This window comes from Eupeodes corollae, chromosome 2 (assembly GCF_945859685.1).
Source record: "Eupeodes corollae chromosome 2, idEupCoro1.1, whole genome shotgun sequence".
In the NCBI taxonomy this organism is placed as follows: domain Eukaryota; kingdom Metazoa; phylum Arthropoda; class Insecta; order Diptera; family Syrphidae; genus Eupeodes; species Eupeodes corollae.
In genome coordinates, this window is record NC_079148.1 from 20498094 (window position 1) to 20522318 (window position 24225).

General features: G+C 33.1%; 3 protein-coding genes across 4 annotated transcripts in view; 2 read left to right on the plus strand and 1 right to left on the minus strand.

Annotated features, from left to right (window-relative positions):
* LOC129946647 (tyrosine-protein phosphatase 10D-like) overlaps positions 1–13387 on the plus strand; it is a 255611-nt gene extending 242224 nt beyond the window's left edge. Inside the window, exon 11 of one of the 2 annotated variants that reach the window (XM_056056900.1) lies at positions 7269–13387. In XM_056056900.1, coding sequence (XP_055912875.1) covers positions 7269–7300 — 32 coding nt within the window. In that variant the 3' untranslated portion in view covers positions 7301–13387. Of the gene's footprint in view, positions 1–590; positions 932–7268 lie in introns of those variants that run through there. The other variant, XM_056056899.1, reaches the window with a different exon arrangement.
* A 4291-nt stretch (positions 13388–17678) lies between these two features.
* On the plus strand, positions 17679–18704 carry LOC129945929 (protein SREK1IP1). Its single transcript, XM_056055905.1, has 2 exons — positions 17679–17924; positions 18064–18704. The coding sequence occupies exons 1-2, from the start codon at positions 17820–17822 to the stop codon at positions 18589–18591; spliced, it is 633 nt and encodes a 210-aa protein (XP_055911880.1). The 5' UTR covers positions 17679–17819; the 3' UTR covers positions 18592–18704.
* A 1380-nt stretch (positions 18705–20084) lies between these two features.
* Positions 20085–21752, minus strand: LOC129947060 (40S ribosomal protein S2). Its single transcript, XM_056057496.1, has 3 exons — positions 21594–21752; positions 20672–21179; positions 20085–20461 (listed from the first exon to the last, which is right to left on the minus strand). Exons 2-3 carry the CDS (start codon positions 21176–21178, stop codon positions 20156–20158), a joined length of 813 nt encoding a protein of 270 aa, XP_055913471.1. The 5' UTR covers position 21179; positions 21594–21752; the 3' UTR covers positions 20085–20155.
* Positions 21753–24225: the final 2473 nt, after the last annotated feature.

Sequence of the window (24225 nt, forward strand, 5' to 3'; positions counted from 1 at the left end):
AAATGCTTTCAAAAACGTTTGTTTGCATGCATTTAAATGATGGAAATGATGAGCACCTTTAAGGAAACCCGTAAAAAAAGAGTCAACAATCCAGGGCTTGAAACTTAGCAAAAGGAAAAGTTGGAAGCACGCTTAAGATGTCATTGTCTCACGTCTTTTTCGAAAAAATATCACCTTAGCTTAGTTCCTTCTTATAAGCTTTTTATACAAATTAAGCTTGAAAAAGTAAAGCTTAAATTTTTAAATCTAAATTTAATTACAAGAACTTATTCTTCAAAGACAAAAATAAGCAAACAAACGTTTTTGAGCTATCAAACTTGAGCTTCTCTTATGATGACTTTAAAAAAATACCTTATTTCCTTTCTTCTATCCTTTCATTATCATGTGCTTAACATTCTTAATTTAACTTATTGTTAGTCCCGAAAAAACATAAACTTAACCAAGGTGCTGGGCCTACATTGTAACTAACCCCATGTCATCATATTTTCTTTTCTCCTTATCCTGCGGCCTTTGGAACACTTTGGTACACTACTTCAAAATGAACCCCATCGACACCTTAACACAAAACATAAATCATCAACCATCCATAGAACAACAAAACATGGACGACGAAGATGAAGGAAATGGTGATGAGATTATTGTCACTGCCGAAGGACATATTGACCACGAACGCGATGCGGATGACATTGACACTGCAAACGATGCCATAATTTATCACGATGAGCATCAACCACTCACTGCCAGCGATCAAGAGATCAATAATTCAGCTCCATCACCACCAAGCCATTGGAAAGCGGCAACCCTGGACAGATGACATAAGCTCAACCAGAACGATAACAACAATAGTGTGGTTATCGTTCTGGTTGATGATAAGCCTAGTTCGATGATTTGCAGCAAGGAAACGCTGCATCATCAACAGCAGCAGCATCAGCTACAGCAGCCCGAGCGCAGGAAGTCACAAATGATAACGTTCAGCTCGTCGGCATGTGATATCAAGAATAGTCTAAGTCACGAAATAGTCCTAATGAATAGTACCTTCGGTAAGGGAGGTGGAGGAGTTGGAAATATAATCACAAATAATGCTCCTCGAAAATCGTACACCGAAGAGGAAGCGGAGAATAATAGTACTAACGAAGATGATATCCTGCGCAGAAGATCCTCATCGCACAACGAAGAAGACGAAGATTTCTTCGAGACTAATTTAGAGGAAGTGAATAATGCCAACGATGACAGCGGTGGTGGAAGCTATGAAGATTCGAATTTAATACAATCGAGTTCGGGCGGATCGAATAGGAATAGTTTGGAAAAGGACGATGACGACGATGATGATGAGGAGGATATCGATGTTATTAGCACGGATGTTAGTTGTTATGATCAATTGCTGGGGACAAGGAATGACGATGATTGTACAATAATTGGGGATGAAGGTGTCATTAGGATAAAAAATGGCAGTAGCACTGGTGAAGGGATCATATACGCTAATCCTTTTTTGGGTTTGTAGCTAATATCTAATTTTTAAACTTTGATTTTCAAAGTTCCTTTTTTTTGTTTTATTTTGTTTATTTTTTGTTTTCTTTCACATTTCTTGTAGTTTTTTGCACAGTTTTTAGAATAATAAAAAGAAACTGTTTTTTTTTAACAAACAAACATTTTAATTTTCAGTTTTAATGCGTATTTATTAAGGTTTTCAAATTGCAAACATTTTTTAACTTAATTAAAAGAGTTTTTGAATAAATGTCACGGTTTTAAAAAATGTTCTTTAACTCTCCAAAGAATATTTTGTATTCTTATTTTAGTTTTAAAAGCATACAATTTTAGTGAACAAATGTTTTAGATTTAAAATTAAAAACATTGAACTTTTATGAAAAATATGCATTTTTCCTGTCAAATGGTGGAAATAGATTTTTTGTGGATGCAGCTGTCAAATTTGAATTCAAATTAAAATATTTTTGGCGCAATTTCCACTTTAGTCCTACTGACTAGGATTAGAGTGTTTTGTGAGGCCAAACCTTTTAATTTCAATAAAGTTGAAAATAAGCATTTTGACAGAATTAAAAAAATTTGCCAGAAAAAAAAATCAAAAATAAATTGATTGATTTATCCAATGGAAAACTCCTAAAATAGCCATTTTAAAAAGATTTGACTTAATAATATTTTCATGTTTTTTGATTCTCAACGAAAATATTTGAATTTTTCTAAACAAATTACTTTAGCTTTTACTTTGTTTAAGTTAAACAAGTTTAGCAAACTGTAGAAGATATAATAGGACTATCTATTGGTAAAAATATCAATTCATTTTATTCCCTTCTATCGAAACACCAATTATGTAAATATTAAGGAACTTAATTAAAAAACCGATGAAAAATTGGATAAAATTAGAAGATCTTAACTTTTCAGCAGATCTTTTTTGGTTTTACTAAGAGATTTTAAACCAGCCCGTAGTTTAAAAAATTTATATTGGAGGTATAAATGTGAGTTTCCATTGGTTTGAAATTTGAATTTTCGTTTATTGGCTAAATTGTTATTCTTTGGTTTTTATCATTAAACATTTAATTTCGAGATTTAAACACAAATAAAAAAGTCAAATTTGTTATGTTAAGTGTGCGTTTGAAGCTTTCGATTTTTCTACAAGGAAAATAAAATATTTAACCCTTTCTTTAACTTCCTTAATGATGAAATCTTTTTTATGCACAAATGATTGTTGATTTCAAATTTCGGAACATAATCTTTCCATTGAAAGCGTTTCATTCTTTGTATTCACACCTGTCAGTTTTAGTGGCCAATTATAGGTCTCATTGGTTTTCATCATTGAAACCAATAATTTGAATTTTTTGGCAGGTCGTTTATAGCGATCATTAAAAATGTCATTATTTGAAAAAAGACCGTTATTAAAATCCACCGAAAAAAATTTACTGACAGATATTTGCCATTGGATTTGTTTGAGTTGAAAAAGTATCAGCTGTTCAGGAAAATAATTTTATTGCGGAAAATAGAAAAATACATTTTTAAATAAAAATAATAAAAAATAACACAATTTAACTTTGATTTCCTCAAACAAATTCTTTGCGTGACTTCCGATCGATCTGTATATAATTTTCATTTCTTTTCAAAAGAAAACACGCTCAAACATCCATTCAAAAAAACGTCTGGATTGATTTCAATGATATCTATAACTAACCCCTTCCTTTAAAAGATCAACTCTAATCTCAAATGTTAGATTCTGAGGACCAGTTTTGAAACCAATCATTGAAATTTTTTAAAGTGGTAGTAATCACTTTTTTCCGACAGAAATCTGTCATTGCAATTTTTCGAAATTGGATTACAATTCAGTGGAACACTTCGTTTCACTTTTGGACACAGAAGAAATCAATCTTTGAGTGATTTCCGATCGATCAGTACATAATTTAAGCGTTGAACAAAAAGTCAACACAGTCAAATATTCATTCAAAATTTGTTTCGTATTTCTTTTTCAATGATAGGTATAACTGCTACGAAATATTTAACCAATGACAAAAATTTCCAGTGAAAGCGACTCATATAATCAACTTGTTAACTAAATTCCAAGGGTTGGTTTCAATGATGAAAACCAAATATAGCTTTAACTAGTACCTTCAATTGGATTTGGAATATTTTCAAAGATTCAGTAGTTTAACCCATTTCCGGCGGCTTCTAGTTCCAGGTGAGCTAGAAGCTTGACATTTCTTATACTTCTATTTATATCTGAAATTAAAAACTTGAAAAAAAAGTTTAAAACCTTCTAGTTTTCTGGAAAATTCGGGTTGCGTTTTCGTAACATTAGCCGAAAGGGGTAGCAGAATGGTACATATTATTATGAAGAATGATCAAAACATTTCGGATGAATTGGGATCTTACACTTCTTGCAAGAAAAAATTGTTTGACTGGAACATTTTCGACATCGAAGACGCTTTTCCATTTTTATTATTGTATGTTTTGTGACATCAAATCGAACCATTTTGTTGGGATTTCCTTCCCTTTGATGTGTTGGCGGAATATTTGATGATCGCAGCAGGAGTCTACAACATATGTCTTAAATTCAAGTTGTGGCATTGGGTTTACTTTGCAAACGTTTTGCAGATGCCGTGAATTTCACATGCATTTGCCAATGCTGCATCCAATGCATTTGATAAAAGTGGTCAGTACCACTTCTTTTCTCGAATCCGTATCCGGTAATTGCTGATAGCATTATCCAACAAGTCCATTCCTCCCATCGTGGAATTATATTTATGGATTGCATTTGGCATGGAAATGTTGACGTGTTTCCTTTTTTTCGATCAAACCGTTTTGCTTGAGTGATTGGTTGGTTCATCAAATAATTTGAAAGAACTGTCACAATGGAGTTATCGTTACAACGAACTGTGGCAATTCTTTTGTTTCTTCATTTGTTTGGGTTCTGTCAACTTTGCTTTACCAGTTCTATTTCCACGAACAGTGCCTGCAGATTGGTATAAAAGAAAATGTTTTTTAGTATAGATAAATGAAAAGTTAAAATTACCTGTTGCGAAGTAACCCAATTCTGAAAGACGACAAATCAGTTTGTGCGACGTGAAAAAATTGTCAAAAGTAATTGTGTATTGGTCTGGAACATGGATATTAGAAAGAAGTCCCAGAACAACATTTTCCCTTAAGCCAAATCCAGGGGAATTATCAGCACTTGCACCACCATACGGAATAAATTGATATAAAAAAAATACACTATTCCAATAAATGTACGGATTTTATTGAAATTTGTCTTGAATGTTGAATTATTTCTATCCGCATTACCATACGTTTTGGTGCTTCCAACAATGAAATTGATAGTCTTATAATCAAGAAATAATTCGAATATTTGAAGAGGGTTGAAACTGCCTACAAGAAAAAAGGATTGGATTCAACTTAGGAGTGATTTTTATTTTAAACTTACCTATTTTGTTATAGATCGCTTGAATCTTTTAACTTGATACGTCTTTTGGAGTATTTGGAAAGCCAACTCGACGGCTCTTCGACCACTTTGGTAATTTATATTGATTGATTCCTTTTTAGAAGTTGATGCAATATTTTGTGATGTTCATGCATTTTCTGAATCATTTGGCTCACACTGTAGATCGTCTAATAGGCATTCCAGCTCTAATTCCAATAATTGGACGTTATCATCAATTTTTGTATGGTCACTCAAAGCATCATTTTTTGGAGGCAAAAACATCAAGTTTGTTTCAATAGCTTTATCTAATTTCTGGTTCAATTTATCATCTTCGTCTGAACTAGGATTCATTAATTCTAGTTCTTTAACCGACAAGAACCTCTGGTGGTACAAAATAGTTTTTTAAACTTTAAAACACAGATATTTTTATAAAAACACTTGTTTACCTAAAAATTTTCAAAATTTCAAATTTGGAAGATATTAAAAACTCTAGAGACAATTTTTTGTAATCCAAAAATAAGTCGATTAGATGATTTAAAAATAGGCTGGGATGCGACCCACACTGATAACTTCCCATCCCGTCTGTCGATTTGTCTTGCTTAAAAGTTTGTCTATATGTACTCGTATCAATGTTTACCAACTTTGCGTACTATTTTATGTAGATTTATTTTTTTTATGAAAAAACGAACTTTTGGATTTTTATATAAAAATTACTGAATGAAGCCAATATCTACAATTTTTGAAGAGATATTTGAGTCGAAAATCAATTTTTACCAACTTTTATATATTTTTTTTTAGGTTTTTATTTTTTGTAAAAAACTGTCAATTGGATATTTCTCAAAATTTGTCCTAATGTTGAAAACAATATTTCTTATAAGTTAAAATTAGTCAGAAGCTATTATATACATTTTTTGAAAAGATAATTGAGTTGAAAATCATTTTTTACCAACTTTCGTTATTTTTTTTCGGGCTTCAATTTTTTGTAAAAAAACTGTCAATTCGATTTTTTTCAAAATGTTACTGAATGTTGACAACAATATTTTTTGAAAGATAAAAGTTAATTAAAGCCAATATCTCAAAGTTTTAAAAAGATATTTGAGTCGAAAATCGATTTTTGCCAACTTTTATTCATTTTTTTCTAGGTTTTTATTTTTTGTAAGAAAAACTGTCAATTCGATTTTTCTCAAGATTTTTCAAAATGTTAAAAACAATATTTCTTATAAGTTAAAATAATTTTGAAGCCTAAATTTCAAGTTTTTGAAAAGATATTTGAGTCGATATTCAATTTTTACTAACTTTGAGTAATGTTTTTTTAAGATTTTCATTTTTTATAAAAAAAACTCTCAATTCGATTTATCTCAAAATTTAATCAGATGTCAAAACATTATTCTTCGTTGTACAAAATTGTTTTTGAAATGAGCTCATATTTAAGTCATAAAATTTTGGAGGTGACAAATTTTTTTTCCAGTTTTTTTGATTTATAAAAAAAAAACAGCTAAATGGATTTTTTTCAAAAAATATACTTCTTTGATATCACGTTACAATATATTATATAAAATTTAACTCAAGTCTATAGCGTTTTTGATTCGTAAGATATTTAGGGTAAACCAAAATTTTCACCTTTTTTTCAAACTGCTATGGTAATAAAACCACAAACGCAATTTCTTGAGAGCCCTTTCTGCATCTTTCTGCCTTATTATCTATATAACAAAATTTATTTGAAGTCAATATCTCTTCGTACAAACGTCCGTACACACGCACGCACAGACATCTTTCTAAAAATCTTTTATTTCGACTCTAGGGACCTTGAAACGTCGAGAAAAGTCAAAATTTTCAATTTGACAAATCGGACCCATTACAATAACTTCCTATGGGAAGTTAATAAACGTCCAATATTAGTTTTAAAACGCTATAAAAATTGTACCAATTAAGTCCCTGGAGACCAAACGTGAGACGTTGCGTTTTCGCAACATTAGACGGAAATGGGTTAAAAAAAATACAATCTTTGATTTGTTTCGATCTTATTGATTGATTTGCTTAACAATTTTTAATTTTCGATCAAAGCTCATACGCCACAAAATAATCAAAAAACGATATCCCCAAAAATGAAAAACAAAATCTCACTCAGCAGTGCAAAAATTTAAATTTAAAATCAAAATCTGAATATACCAATAGAAAACGCCATCAGGGACATTAACTCTAAACATTATGGAAATTTAAAAATGAACAAAACTTATTTTTTTTCATTTCTGTAAATAACTAAAAAAAAATGTTTGCAATGCTTCTTTTCTTTGCTCTTTCAAAAATATTTTAATTAATCTTGACACTGTTTTGAATTCTATTTTTCCAGATGATGAAGGTATTGCGGAATCGGGGATGTAAAAATATAACTAAATTAAAAAAAGAACACAATAAATAATATAATACAACTGACAAAAATTACAAATAAATAAAAAAATAATTCCTTCAAAAATTTTAAGAGAAACTATATAAATACAAAATAGATATAAAAACATAAATTTCTGTATGTAATAAAATTACATAATTTACGTACAAAACAAAAAACAGTAAAATAAATTATAATACAAAGCAGTTTACATTATAAAACAAATCTTTATACAACAAAAACAAAACAATTATACTAAATAATTTGTTTAATTTATACACACACTATACCGTTAGTCTTCAGATACAAATTAAAAACAGACGTGCAATAGACAAAATATCCGTGATTTGACAATACATACATATATCTCTCTCACTCTCTCTCTTGACCAAACAACATTCCACTGATTTTAAAATACGAAAATAAGCAACAAAAAAATATTAACAAATAAAAACGAAAAAAAAAATAACAACAATAAACACACACAATCGAAATCTTCTAAGAAACCGAAATCAAAAAGAAATTGTTTAATTAATTTTATTATTATAACTATATTGATATATAAATAAATAATATATATATTTTATACACAATTTTTTTAAATTCTTGTCGATATTATTTTTCTATATCTAATCTCTGTTTTGTTTTGATTAAAATTTTGTTTGTTTTTTTATTTTAATGTTTTATTATTATTTTTTTTTTTGTAGCCATGAAAACCTATATTATAGATAAATTTTAAGTATAAAATTAAAACACATTATGACTGTATGTTAAATATAAATTAAATTAAACGAAAACAAAAATCATAATTGTATATGTAATAATTTATAAAATAAAAAGAAAAAATATTAATTACTTGTGTATTTTACTAATTATAAAATTATATAAATTATCTGTATAAATAGCAAAAGAAACAAAATAAAAAATTAATATAATAAATAATAAATACGAAATAATTTTACTACACAAAAAAAAAACAATATAGTACTCGTTACTATGTAAACAAAAGAATTATAATAAATAACATGTACATTTTAGAATCCTAATAAGCAACAAAAAATAATTATTTTATAAAGAAAAAACAAAAACAATGCCAAGAACAAAATAAAATAATTCAATTTAATTGCTCATATTATATTGTGAATATTATACGGAAGTAATTATTTGTTCAAAATGATGATGTGTTGTCTTTAGAAATAAATATTTGTTTTTTGATTTGAATATTTTGCAAATTTAATTTGTTTTAACAAACCTAAGGCGTAAGCACAAGGCATTAGGGAGTGAGCACACTTGACTCTAAAGGTGTTAAGTAGTGTTCACATGAGCGCGACCAACGAATGACGAATGATTTACAAAATGTGGGTTTATATACGTTTGAAGACATATTTTCACACAAATTCTTAAAAAAACGATAGCAATACAGTTTCTTTTTGATTTATGATGTATACTTTTACTTTTCAATATCATATATTAATAAAGAGGATTGCTCATTTTATAAAGGACATCCGGACCGGAGTGTACACCAATGAATTTGGTATCAAATTAAAGGTTGTTCTAAGCCGGATATATCTGCAAAAATATTTTGTCGATAACTCTTGGGAGATCCGAAATATTTGAGATTGAAGTTCGAAATGCCCAACCATTAAAAATCAGCACTTTTTCGACATAAATGCTAAATAATTAATAAATAAAATTAATTAATAAATTTAAGAAAACAAATTTATTCGTCGCGAAATAAATTGTAGTTGATACGAAATATCAAACTTTATTCGCGTTCCACATTATCCACACTCGCAACGAATTAAATAATCGTGCGTACTTAACCTAAACAAATCATTCTTGTTTTGGTTTCGGTGGTTAATGGTATTTGGCTGTGGCTCCTTGTCAAACTTCGTTCGCGACGAATTAAAAACTCTCTTTTGAAAGAAACGTCAAAATCGACGAATATTCGTTCATTCGTTGGTCGTGCTCATGTGAATAGTGCTTTAAAGCATCTTGCACATGAGCTACGAACTGCGAATTGCGAACTGTGGATGTTTGTATATTTTGACTTTTCTTTCACATGAGCTTTATTTCTATTCGCAGACCGTGACGATTTGTAATTACCCTTTTAACAAACAAAACAAGAGTGGTATAATTTTGAGGTTAAGTTGAGCGCGAACAATTTATTCGTTGCAGTGTGGATGGTATGTGGAACACGAATAGAGTTTGACAGTTCATAGAAAACACACTGAATTCGTTACTACCAATTCGTTACTACCAAATTGTTTTTAATTGTCTTATTATAGAGAACAAAATGCAAATTTTATCATTATAACGTAAGTGTGAACTGGTTTCTGATAATTAAAATGTGTTTTTGTTTGAAATTGACTTTTTGAAATGTATAAAATTACTTTGTAGGCCATTCGTTCATTCGTTGTTCGCTCTCATGTGCAAGGCTCTTAACAAATTAATTTAATTTTATGATAGCATTAGATTCAAAATTAAATTTTGTTTTCCATATTTTAGTTTAGACTTTATGGTTATTAAAAACATTTTATATGAAGATATAAACACTCAGTAGCCATCTTGATTTTCCCACAAGCTAACAGCTGATTGATGAGTTCTTTCAATGAATGGGCGAAGTGTGTTATGGAACTCAATTCTTTTCATTGACATTACAAATATATCAAATTTGTTTGTTTCTTAAAACAGAATAGGCTAAAAGAACTTCTAGAAGATGAGACACTAGTTGACGGCCAACTCAATGGCGTAGCCTACATCTCACATGAACATTGTCCAATATACAAATAGTGGACATTAGCCCAATTAATTGGTTGTTTCGACGAGTTCAAACGAAGCCTGCCTATCTGGGCCGATGATTGGCTGCCAATTCTGTATCTGTCAAAATTGACAGATGACGTTAAAATTTCTGAGGTGGAATCGGCTAAGGGGATACTTGACTCAAATTGACTATCATTTTCATTCCGTCTGTGTAAGATGCTATACTCAATTCAACTCGATTGAACAATTTTAGATTTAAATTGTCAAAATTTGAATCTGAAATGTTGTTGGCTTGGTGAAATTTCAAATTGATTTTTATAAAACATCTAAATAAAAATTTCAAATTGGCTGATTTTGAATAAAATTCTTTATTTTTTTGCTTTTTTCGAATTTCGTAAGCTTTGTCGGCCACAGGAATGTGTTTTTTTAAAGAAACAAAGTGAACTAAACAAATTTTCCAGTCGTTTTTGTAAGCATTTGATAACTCTATTCGGAAAAAACATATTTGTTTTGAAAACGACTATCACATTTTTTGTGACAGCTTTTTAGGTATCAATTTGACTATCACCTTATGTAGATCAAATTCGATCATTTTGATTGTCATTTATAAACCATCACCTTGGCCGATTTCACCCCTGTTTACATGGTTGGTAAAAAATTGGTTAATATTCTGATGGATGCTAATCTTTTAGAACAACTCGCTCTGTAATTTTACAAATGACGTTGGAAAAAGAAATGTTTTAATTTAACGTTTTTGGAAATTCTGTTATTGCCGGTACTTATATTTTATTTTAAACATGGTGTTCAAATAGGAATCTTTGAGAGGGGACTTAGTTTCCCATTAAATCTTTTTATCTCGCTCTTAAATGCTGGTTAAAAAGAAATAAACATTAAAATTATCAGGATGAAAAGTCAAAGAGTCCAATGTTAACTGAAATCTGTCTAAAAACATATTATTTTGTTTACTTTTGCTTTTTTGCATTAAAGTATTAAATTTTTTAAAGTTCTTATGTACAAATTTGTTTCATTGACCCATTATCATTCTAAATGAGCCAAATAGCTCACCGAACCAATCTGACAGCTTTTATCTGACTTTATTGAGTCACTTGGGGAAGTTTGGATTTTCAATTAGTTTAGAATTAAATTATTTCCAACGAACTAAGTCGTTTGGCTCTATTTAGCCATATTTATAATTTGTTTGGTTTTAAGGAAATCACTTCCGAGTAACCTGATTTAATTATGAAGCACACTTGAACGAACAGTTATTTTGTTCTATCGCTTAAAAAATAGAAGAAGGTGTCCTCACTTAGTAATTTACTCGAGCATTTCCGATCCTAGCTCCGATGTAAACGTGTTCTTTTTTTTGACAGTTTCTTAATTTGTTCAGACCTACAAAAGTAAAACACCTTTTCGTTCTGAATGTGTGTCCGACTTAAATTTTGTTTTACTTAAACGTCATAATCGCATAATTATACTGTGAACCACAATAAAATGTTTGTAAAACTGACAGATTTTGAGTAGAAAAGAAGTTCCGAAGACTAAAAAACAATCCGGAAACACCTTTAAGTTTACCTACTCGTATATCCAGTCATGTACGTTTTTGACGTTAAGAATTTGACACTTTTATGTTCTTTGCAGAACATGGAGAATTATAATAAAATCCTATTCAAGGGCTTACTGCTTTTGAATTTTTAATTATTTCAACCCAATAAAACTTAATGGTATTTTAAATTCCTTTATTGTATTTAAACTGTTAAGTACCTTCACCAGTAGATGGCTGCCCTCATTGTATTTATACTGTTAAGTACCTTCACCAGTAGATGGCTGTTTTACTATTGCGTCATTTTATAGGACAATGTTGGTGGATATAAATACAAATGTCACTGTAAGCAATTTTGTTTTTACATTTTAAATTTACAATTTAATAAATTCAAATATCTCATATTTTACCAGGCCTTTATGAGAAATTTCTCAAAGTCTTCAACCACATTTTGTTTGAACTAAATTACTTCCAATCAATCACAAAAATTAAAAACAAAAAAACAAACTTATACACTCGTTTATAACCATACCTACCTAAATATCTTTTTTATACAAACATTTTGTACCACTATAAATTAATTATACCAATTTTTATGCGAAATTTATAAATTGCAAAATTAAACAAATTTAATAAAACAAAAAAAAGAAAACAAAAGAAATAACTTGCACAATTTTTAAATGTTTAAAATGTTTAATACTTTGCATTATATAGCTGGTATACATTTTTCAAAAAAAATATGATTATGTTTATATAAACACAAAACATCAGTTAAACTGGTATAAAATAAATTAATTAACCTTCCACCTACAGGTTTTTCCCTTCCTTATACCTTTTTATATTAATAACATCTTCAGCTCAACATAATTCTATTTTTAATTACTCATATGTAAGTCCGTAACTTTTATTCAAAATAATGCCAAATTGTAAACAGGAAAAAAACATTTACAAAAACATAAAAATATATGATATAAACTAAACTATACCTTTGAACAAAAACAACAACAACAACAAACTTTATTTCGTCTAAGAAATAATTTCTCTAAAAACATAAACAAATAGTTTTCTTGTTCCTTCCATATGTGCTAAGATGTGTTAACAAATAACAAACAAAAACTAAGGAAAATATCGAGAAAAGAAACACACAGCTATATATATATATATAAATAATAAAATAAATTATAATTAACAACAAACGAAAAAATATCATAGAATTAATAAATTATTATCAAGAAACTAAGCATTTTTGAAAAAACAAAAACGGATACAACACAAAAAACCGTTTAGTGTAATTACAAATAAACAATATTCTAAATGCAAAGAAAAGAAAATAAGAAAAAAAAACAACAAAAAACTAAAATATAGTACATATATAATTTGTGTAAGATTTTTTAAATTTAAATATCAACAGTTTACTTAATTATACATATGTTAATTATTTTTTTACTTTAATTTTTAAACACTTGTATATTTTTTGCACAGATTTTATTTTCTTTATTTTTTACTTTAATTATAATATTGTTGAAATATTTTGTTTGCAATCATAAATATTATGGGAAGTGGGAGCTGCAAAAGATATTTTTTTTTTAATGTAGCTACAAATTGAAGTTATGTATATTTAATAATATTCGATAAAAATGATATTTTATATAAATAATTGTATTTTAAAAATTTTTGTTTTTGGTTCGATATATTATGTAAATCGTGTTAATGTGTAGAAGAAAAAAATGAAGAAATGTGAATGGTCAATAATAAAACCGAAAACTCATTGTATATTAAAGAGATATTGTTTTATTTCGTTGAGTTTTGATTAGGTTCAAAAGTGGAAAGTTTATTTTCAATAATTTGAGGTTGTATTTTATGGACATGGAAATTATTTCGCTTTCTACGTTGATACATTTTTATTGATTTGCAGTAAGTAAAGTTCTGAATATGAAATTCATAACACTTGAAAAATTAACTATAGTTGCCTTAGTCAAAATTTACGTTCAAAGAATGAATTTGGCTGCAAATGAAGTACCCTATGTTGTCTGTACCTGCCCAATGACATTTCTTCTGAAGAGCTAAAATGTCATCACATCACACTGGTGGGTTGTGTGTACATCTATCCAAGGCAGAAAGATTATACGGATATCATTTTGTTAGTGTTTTATGTGTAAGGGAGCAGCTGATCTAAAACAACTGGGATTTCAAAAAAGTAAACCAAGATTTTCTGGTAACGATGTAGATATGTATATTTGGGTATCTGACAGAATAGCTAATTCAACATATGGTTAATTTTGAAGGAACCCGACAATTCATTTCAAATTTGTATGTTCGTGCAAAGTCCATTGAATTATTAAAGTTATCCATTGAAATTGTTATATTATCTCTATTTAGGAATCCAACTACCTATAGTTCAATAAGGTGTCTAAGAATCCAGATATCCAGTCTTTGGAGATTGAACGCAGCCATTGGACTCTTTTGAGGTAACTCATTTTGACATTTTATAAGGCACGTCACCTTATCCAGACGGCAGCGGACGAAATCTAGAGATGGAAGCAACGGTGGCGCCTACAGCTCCAGTAAGGTTGAACTACTTAGTGAACACCTTATAGGGCTTCTACGACTTATTCGGAGCCCAGGACTATAAGGAGCGGATTATATGGCTCCCCATCCTTGAAGTTATACTTAGGATCTGGCCCTGCAGGTTGGGGGTTGTGCCGTCGGGGTGACTTCCTGACCACGTAAAAAATACGTTAGTTGCGAAGCATCAACAAGCCTCGGATACGGACGGATTCACTGTGGACAACCCAAGCAAACGAAATAAGAACAACGAACTTCGGATCTGTACGTGGACCACGTGCAGCCGAACAATTAGCGGAAGCTGTAAACTGTTGCAAGGCAGATATTACCACCATCCAAGAAGTGCGATGGGATGGACCGGGCAACAAAAACTAAAAGACTGCGATGTATACTACGGAGACTGCTACCAAGAACAAAGACAGCGTCTATTTGGGTGTGGATTTGTTGTTGGAACTAGGCTCAGGCAAAAAGTCTTGAGCTTCAACAGTGTGAGCGAGCGCATCACGACAATCCGCATCAAGGCTAAATTTGCCAACATAAGCCAAATATGCGTGCATGCCCCAACAGGGGAGAAAGATGAAGACACCAAAGACATATTCTTCGAGCTCTTGGACAAGGCTTATGAGCAGTGCCCTGGCTATGACATTAAAATTATCTTAAGAGATTTAAACGCCAAGCTAGGAAGAAAAGACATCTTTGGTCTCCGACAACGTTATGGTAGCTAATACGGGAGTTCACACATCTTAACATCCACAAGGGGATATGGAAATCTCCTGATCAATCACCTGTTAACTAGATTGACATTGCGATCTACGCACGACACTTCTCCAGTATACAGGATATCGAAACTTTCCGAGGGGTAACATTGACTCGGACCACTATCTCATCGTAGCCAAGGTACGTCTACGGATATACCGGTCCAAGCCAAAACAAGGAAACAACAGGCATACAAAACGGCGCTGCACAGAAGGACTGAGCTGCTCGTGAGCTCTACGACCAGAAGAGGAGAGAGGAACACCGGCTTCTTAGATGGAAAATAAAGAGAGCATGAGAAGCTCGCGATCGAGGAGATAGAGGGATGTCACAACAGGAATGAGGTTCGCAAAGGTAAAAAACTCCCAAGCCACGAACCGAAGCCTGTAAAGACGATCAGGGGAACACCGTAGTAGAACCGTGGTCGATGTTGAGAATATGGAAAGACCACTTCTCCAAATTATATAACGAACCGAATTCCGCTGTAACCTAGACGAAGTTAAGATAGCTATATCTTAACTGAAGTCAAACAAAGCTGTTGGAGCTGACGGCATCACTGCCGAACTATTTGAAGAAGTACTCAATGACTTGGTAGGGAGCATGCACCAACTCAACTGCAAAATAGGGTTGGAAGAAAGCATGTCAAATAAGAGGAATTTCAGCATAGTTTGTCCGATACATAAAGAAGGAGACCCTCTAAATTGCCCCAACTACAGAGCCATCAGTCTTCTTATCATTGCGTATAAGATCCTCTCTGCCGTATTATGTGAACGTCTGAAGCCATTCGTCAACAACCTGATAGGTTCTTATCAGTGTAGCTTCAGACCAGGAAAGTCCACTATCGACCAAATACTCACACTAAGGAAGATCTTTAAAAAAAAAAACAGCAACTTTAAATCGATACCCACCATCTCTTTATGGATTTTAAAGCCGCGTATGACAACATCCATAAAGAAGAGCTCTACAGAGCAATGTCTAGTTTTGGCATCCCTGTCAAACTTATCCGTTTGTGCAGAATGACGATGGAGAATGCACGCTGCTCTATCAAGGTCGGAAATGATCTTATCGATGCATTTGATGTCAAAAAAGGTTTTAGACAAGGCGATACACTGTCATGCGACTTCTTTAATATCGTTCTGAATAGATTTGTGCAAAACTCAACCGTCAACACTAGAGGCACAATCTTCCAAAGGTCCACCCAACTACTCGGATACGCGGATGATATTGACATAATTGGAAGATCAAAGCGTGATGTCAGTGGAGCGTTTTTTGAGCATTGCGACGGAAGCGAAGAAGATGTGTTTAGTGGTCAATGAGGGCAAGACCAAGTATATGCTGTCATCAAAAAAGGACACTGAACGACGACGTCTTGGACAAAACGTCACCATGGACAGCTATAACCTCGAGGTAGTTAAGGACTTTGTCTACCTAGGCACCGCTATTAACACAGAAAACGACATCAGCGCTGAAATCAAACGAAGAATAACTCTTGCAAATCGCTGCTTCTTTTGACTTAGAAGGCAATTGAGAAGTAAAGTCCTCCCTCGAGCATCTATAAGACACTCATCATCCCGGTTCTCATTTATGGCGCTGAGGCCTGGACCCTGTCAAAGAAAGATGAGAGCGTCTTAGGATGCTTCGAGAGAGTTTTGGTCCCGTACGCATAGATGGAGAATGGAGGAGAAGATATAACGATTAATTGTACGTGCTGTACAGCGACACTCTATTTGAGCAGCTGTCGGTTTGGAAGCTGTCATATTATGACATATAACAACTAAAAAAAATCACAAAAATTGAAGTTAAAATGTGAAAAATTAGCATTCACAGTTTTGCAAGAAATTATTTCTGGCAATTTTGTTTCTCGAAAAGGTGGTCACAATGTTTGCTTAGTGTTTTGTACTTTAAGGACGCATGAAATATGATGATATGTTAATGATTCGTGATGGATCAACACCTGTTTAAAGACATTTAGCAGCACATGTGTGAATTGGAGGTACAATAATTTATGAAAACTATTCAGTGCTGCAAGCGTTACCGTGTCCTTATTGGAAAACAACATACGTGCAACCTGTTCTGTCAGATAGCCACATATAGCAGAAATTGTTGGATAGCTTTGATTTTTATCGTTATTTTACTCTGCTTTCTTAAAAACTATCTAAAAATGTGTTTTATAAGCTAAAGCTCCAATAAAAATACGATTTATTCACAAGCATTTAGTTCTGACTCATTTTCTTTTTGTTTATTTCTTACGATGTTATGTACTTTTCAAAAAGAATAAACTGAGCTCCAAATTTTTCGGAAATTTTTGTAGTTTAAGAAATATCAAAACGGCGCACTACAGCACTAATTGGATCTCAGACTATGTGCCTTGAGATCGCCTTGATGTGCCTTGATTTCTACCATAGTTAAAAAATAAATCGAAAAGTCCACTTTTTGTATTGCTTTTGTGTTTTCTAAAAATGGTTCGGTTGTAAGTGGTCAGCTCCAGTTTCTCACGGTGGTCACATTGGACTACATTTGAGTATCATTTCATCATGCTTTAACTTATTTTAAAATAAAAATTTGTTCCTCAGGGGAAAGGATTACAATTATGGGACGTCAAAATAAGTAACCTCAAATTAGTCCAATGTGAACACCGTCTTATACGTATATCCTCAATATTTTGTCCATTCATACTTTTTGTTTCAACCTGAAACGCATTCGTTTGACAGACTTCACAAAATATGACATAACTGGGATAATATGGCAAAAGAACAAATTTTTTGATGCCCTCTTTTGTGGTGTTTTTTTAATTAGCGTATTATCCCTATTTTTCCTATCAAACATTTGCAATCAAATTTGAAAATAATAAAAAGAAACAATTTATAGTAGTTCCCCAAAAACACAATTCTAAAATGAACTTTGAATTCAATAATCAAGGTAAAGAATCCTCACGAGCAGCATGTAAGAAATGCGGCTATGCCGGACATCTCACCTATCAATGTCGCAATTTTCTTAAAGTAAGTTTTGTTTTTATTTTATTTTTTGATGATCGATTAAAACAACCACCCCCTCCCACCGATTATAAGCCTAACAACCCTAAATAAAACTAATAACAAGAAAATCAAATTTTATTATGTGCGCCTTTACATATTTTAGGTCGACCCTAACAAAGAGATTCTCCTGGATGTGGAAAGCACTAGCAGTGATTCTGAAACTGATTACCTTACACCTTTAACTGAATTAAGAATGCAAGAACTCAAAGAAGAACAGGAAAAGGAACTTTTGAAAAAACGCAAAAAGGAAGAACACAAATCGGTCGCTAAGAAATCGAAGAAAAAACACAACAACAAGGAAAAGGATAAGGATAAGAAAAAAAGAAAGAAACAATCGAGTTCAAGCAGCAGCAGCTCCTCTTCATCATCATCATCGTCGTCGTCATCCTCGTCACCATCAAATTCATCTTCATCCGATTCCAGTGAAGACGAATACTCAACATCATCATCGTCCGCCGCTGCTGCCGATGATAAGAAAAAGAAAAAAACTGGTTCTTCGTCGTCCCAAAAAAAGATCAAGACGAAAAAGATTCACAAAAAAACCAAGAAATTACCTCGAAAGAAAAAGAGGCATTCCACAACTTCTTCTTCGACCTCGTCATCTAGCGATGATATTTCCAGTTCACCCTAAAAACCGAACTCTCGACACCAGACCACCTATATAAGACTTTATTGGAGATATTTTTTTTAGAAGTATTTTTAATCCTTTACAAATAAAAGAAAAGAGAATGAAAAAGGACATGAGTTTTTCTTGGTTTTCAATTAAAAGATACCTAAGTTCTTGTTGGTTATCGGTAGCAGGTAAGTGAAAGGTCCACTTGATTGATGCTGGACAAGTTTAAGTTAAGATAAAACTTCTTTTTGGTTGTTCACCCCAATTGCGAATTCTATCGTAATCGAAAACTTATAAGAACCCTTAAAAAAAATATAATTTGGTCGCTCTACAGTGAAGTTAAAAACTTGTGCTAAGTCTCAGTGGCTTAGAACACTCAGCCATTTCTCGGTGCGAGTAATGTCAGGGATGGAGATGACCTACAGTTATTATGCCATATCAAGAACGGCTTATTTAAGACAGTGAAAAAAAAACTTTTAAATAACACAGGCAGGGATTTAGTCCACATCTTTGGCTTGGTAATCCATCCCGCCATAGATAGATGCTACAGAGACAGATCATGCCTTTCGTTGTTTTATAGATATTTTTACAAACAATGTTCCGCCGAATTAGCCAATTGCGTTTCACCCCTTCAAAAACTCAGCCGTAATACCTCCTCGCACTTTCAGAAATGCTCATAATTTTATTCATGTTTGCCATGTTTGGAGATTCTTTTCTTAACTGCACATCAAGAATATTCAACTCTGTTTTTCCATTCCTATTTGATACTGAAAACTTTAAGAACAATATGCACCGGTATCTCTTTTTAACTCCTTCCCTATTTTTCCTAAAGTTCGCACTGTGTTTAAGAACATTGATGTAATAACTCCTTTTGGATATTGGATTTAATTTTAATTTTGTAGGTATGCACATGATGATAAAATGTCACTGAATTTATTTTGGAGCAAATCTAACATCGAACCACAGTTGGATTAGAAAGCTCATGCCAAAGAAAAAAAACCCACAGTTGAACCAATACCGCCACTTGCCTGTCAACTTATCTAGTTTTTGTTGTTGGATTGCACATTAGCTCCATTATTGGAGTCTACACAGGAGCAGGACCCTGCTCAATAAGTAGGCATGCTGCTCTTGCAAATAAAACAATTGTTGAGGAATAAAAAGCTTTGCACTTCTTATGCTCCTAACTTAACACAATCAGAAAGACTCCACCTAAAGGAGACTTCTACTGTTATAATAAAAGAAATCGAAGTGGTCCCGACATTTATTACCTCAGAAGGGACCAACTATTGGTCAAGCGATGGCTCCTTCTGGCCATCAGCCACATAAACCTAATCTAATACTTTCGGTACGCAATCCTCCCTTCCGTAATTTCTTTGGCTTAAAAACAATTTCTGTGTAATTTTGAAGAACCCAACCACTTCATTCCCCATTTTAAATCAGTCTCAGAGATGACTTCCCAACTAAATTTTAGAAACCACTTAAAGGAACAACAAAATAAAGAAACTCATAACTTAGTTATTGTTTGGTTTTGAGCCAATTAAACGTTTTTTTTATTGTTATTTTCAACCGTAAGAAAATTTTCTTAAGCCTCCACGTGTCTGACACCGGGTTTGTCGGCCAAGAAATCAGCGAACTCTTGGTATGGGTTGACACCGAGTGGCATGTCCTTCCACAAGTCTGGGGTCAAGTAGGCGTAGGTCTTGGCGATGGCAGCATAAGTGGCCTTGGCGAAGTTACCCAAGGTTCCGGTGGAACCACGAGCTGAGGTGTAACAATCCTCAATACCAGCCATGGTCAAGAGCTTCTTTGGAACTGGAGCCGAAACGATACCAGTACCACGTGGAGCTGGAATCAGACGCACAGATACTGAACCACACTTTCCGGTGACCTAAAAATAAAGAAAAATCATTGTTAAGTCAGTTCCCAGTGTTTGGTTTCTGAAAATTTTATTGTTTAAAAAAAAAATCAGACCATCTTGACCGTCACTAGCGCAATGCTTCCGGTGGAAACCGCAAAAGGAAAGACAAATAGTGTCATCATTTTAAAACAATTTTCTTCTATTTTCCTTATACGAAAACGAAGTTTTTCGAAGACTTACCTTGCATGGAACGGTATGGGGTTTACCGATCTTGTTACCCCAGTAACCACGACGAACTGGAACAACAGACAATTTAGCCAAGATGATGGCACCACGAATAGCGGTGGCAACTTCCTTGCTGCACTTAACTCCCAAACCAATGTGACCGTTGTTGTCACCGATAGCGACGAAGGCCTTGAAACGGGTACGTTGACCAGCACGAGTTTGTTTCTGGACAGGCATGATCTTCAAAACTTCATCCTTAAGGGCGGAGCCCAAGAAGAAATCGATGATCTCGAACTCTTTGATTGGCAACGAGTAGAGGTAGATCTCTTCGAGGCTGTGAATTTTAGCATCACGAACCAAACGTCCCAATTTGGTGACTGGAACCCATTCCTTGGAATCTTCCTTGCCTCCGCGTCCACGACCTCTGCCGCGACCACGACCACGACCGCGTCCACGGCCACCACCACCACGAGAACCAAATCCTCCACGGAATCCACCACGGGCTGGAGCTGCGTCCGCCATTCTAAAAAGGCAATAATACAAGAAAATGTAAGTCGAATTCCTCACTTAATCGAGCAAAGGGAAGTTATTGAATTTAATAGAGAATCAGACATCTTTGACCATCCTTAGGAATTCAATGAAGAATTCCCTCTGGAGGAAACCGCAAAAGGAAAGTAAAACATTCATCATTTAAATGAAAAACTGAAATAAAAATGTGAAAAAGATGAAGAACCAACGCTATGAAGACGCCATTTTGAAATTGAAAATTAATAATCTGTCCACGTGGTCACAGAATTTAAGTTTTAAATTTTTAATTTTGTTCACAGATTTCATAAAATTCAAGTTTAAACATTTAATTTCTTAATTTTTTTCACAAATTTATTTGTTTAATAATGCAATTTATTTAAATTTTAAACAAAATACGTTTAGTGCTTACCTGTTATGAAGTTATATCGGTGAAAGGTAAAAACCGAATGAACGAGAAGATGAACAAAAATTCATGAACTTCCTTCAAAAAACGGCCATTTTTCGGAAAGGGAATTTCGAACTCGAAAATGGCGGAAGTTTTGATTTTAGTGCTGCCAGGTGAATTTGAATTCAGTGAGCGAAATTTATTTATTAAGGCCGAGTAGACACGCAACTGAAAATTTTGTAGTGCTAATTTCTTGACATATGTCATGTACAATAGGACTGAATTTGGCAAACGTGAATGATTCTCCACGAAAAACTTAATTTAATTATTTATCTGAGCTGGAACCAGATAAGGTGATATTTAATTATTTATATCCAAAATCTGAGTCAGATGAGGCCAGATGGGTCGATGGATTGTTGAAAAATTGAAAATTTCACTATGACAACTATTATTTCTACGATTCTTATTAGTTGTGTTTACCGAGGTTTTGTCTAGATCAGAACAGCACAGGACAGCACAGTTTCGTAAGAAACGTCAGATCAAGTTAGAACAGTCAGTTAAAGGTCAGTTGTCAACAAAAAACGAAACAAATTGCAAATTGTGTGAGTTTTTCGTTTCTCGCTTATTTTTTTCTTTTTTTTGTGTTTTTACTGTGAAAAATATTATTAAAAAATATTGAAATGGAAAATCAAGTGATTGCTAAGATAATACTAAATGAAAATGTTGGTGGTTCAGAAACCGATAGTGATTTTTCGTCGGATTCCTCTGCAGATGATTGGAATGAAAGTGTGACGTATGTTATTACCTTTACATTGTACAATTCCCTGTAAAGTGAAATAAGGAGCAGACAGTCTCCATCCAGCCAAACGGCCTTCTGGCTCTGTCGCTCCTCTGAAGCATGCATAGATGTTGACTGCTCTCTAACATCATTGTCTTGGGGAACGACTGGCGGTATGGGCACGAAATCTCGCTCACCTATTAATGAGTTTTGAAACACCTGGCTTCGAAAATTTTCATCTATAAATTATAACATCTTATTAATTTTAATACAATAGAAATATTTTGTTTCATTTTAACCTCTTTCGATATTCAACCGCGTATTTGGTGAACACTGCACAACCACAGTCTTTCCTTCCTCGGATGTCAATTTAACTTGATGCATTTTTTTCAATTTATTGTATAATTATTTAATTAAACAAATTGGCAAAATAACTTTGTTTTAATTTTTTTAAATCACGGGAAAAAAAACACAAAGCACAGCCAAATCAAAACGTAAAAAAAAATGATAACTTCGATTTTGACATTTCTCACTAGTCTGTTCAACCTGATCTGACTCAAAAGAAAGAACAGAAATGTTTTAAACTGTTCTATGTTTGTCAATGAACAGGAAAGTAGAACAGTTCAGCACAGAAAAAACCTCAATGAACAGCGAAAAGTTGTACTTTTCTGTCTAGAACAGTCCAGCACAGCGTCAGTGAACACAACACAGCTATTAAAAATTGATAAATTGAATTTAATTGAGTTGAATCATTTTAAGGGGAGTTTTCATTCTCAAATATGTTTGACCAAAATGGTTTAATGAATATTTAAAGAATTAAAACGATCTGCGTTAACTTTCACCTAACATGCTGTCAAACAACACTTTCCAGTTAAATTATACTGACGAGGTCCTGCTCGAAAATCAATGGAATTTTAAAATAAGTTCAAATTCTTATATTTGTAGTATAAAATTAAGGCAACTATCATTAATAATGTGTAATTCCCCTTATGTTTAGGTTTCAGAGTTTCGTAGCTAGATGTCGCACGCTGAGCGCGAAACTCTGAAACCTGAGACATAGAAGCGAGACAAAAGGTTGTTTGGCTCGCTCTCATAAAAATTTGTATTCTAACGTCTATTCTATTCAACGGACGCGCCCAAGCCAGTCGAATTAGATTTGTAGTCTTTAAATAAGAGTTATATTTTAATAAAGAAATTATATACCACAACGTCAGATGTGGGGTAATACACCAAAAGAAAACTAAATTATTGTGTATATTACCTCTTTTTGCGGATTTAAAGCCAGCTATGACAAAACTCAACAAAGCACAATTGGTTGAAGCACTTCAGAGCGCTGGAGTAGATGTGCCAGACACGGCTTCTCTAGCTCAACTTCGGGCATTGTATGAAAGTACAGTTACAGTGGCACCCCAACAACCTTCTGGTGAGTTAACTGAGAAAACTCCACCTTCTGCTGAGCTAACCGAGGAAACTCCACCTTCTGCATCTCCGAATGGAGAGAATACTTCCGAAACACTGGCCGCTTCTGATAACAGGCACAGTAATACAGCTTCTGATGTCCAAGACTTGGAAGAAGAACAAGAGCTGGCCAGACTTGAGCGTCGGAAAAAAATCCTTGAGCTAAGGAAAGAATTGGACCAGATGGAAGCGCCCACAACATCTTCGGTTGCACCATGGCGTGCAGTGGACTTCTCAGACATCGAAAATGCTGTTCCTGCATTCAACGGTGACGATCCATACAGCATCACTAAATGGATAGTTGACTACGAAGATGTGACCGACTCGCTGGGATGCGATGACCGATGCAAGTACTTGTCTGCACGCCGTCTCATGCAGGGAACTGCGAAAATGCTGTTACGCACGGTCTACGTTGACAAC

Excerpts from the sequence above, each read along its gene's own strand:
- LOC129945929 (XM_056055905.1), top strand. The coding sequence starts at position 17,820 with ATGAACTTTGAATTCAATAATCAAGGTAAAGAATCCTCACGAGCAGCA. Across the intron at positions 17,925-18,063 it reads AATGTCGCAATTTTCTTAAA|GTCGACCCTAACAAAGAGAT; the intron begins GTAAGTTTTGTT and ends TACATATTTTAG.
- LOC129947060 (XM_056057496.1), bottom strand. The coding sequence starts at position 21,178 with ATGGCGGACGCAGCTCCAGCCCGTGGTGGATTCCGTGGAGGATTTGGT. Across the intron at positions 20,462-20,671 it reads CCCATACCGTTCCATGCAAG|GTCACCGGAAAGTGTGGTTC; the intron begins GTAAGTCTTCGA and ends CTTTATTTTTAG.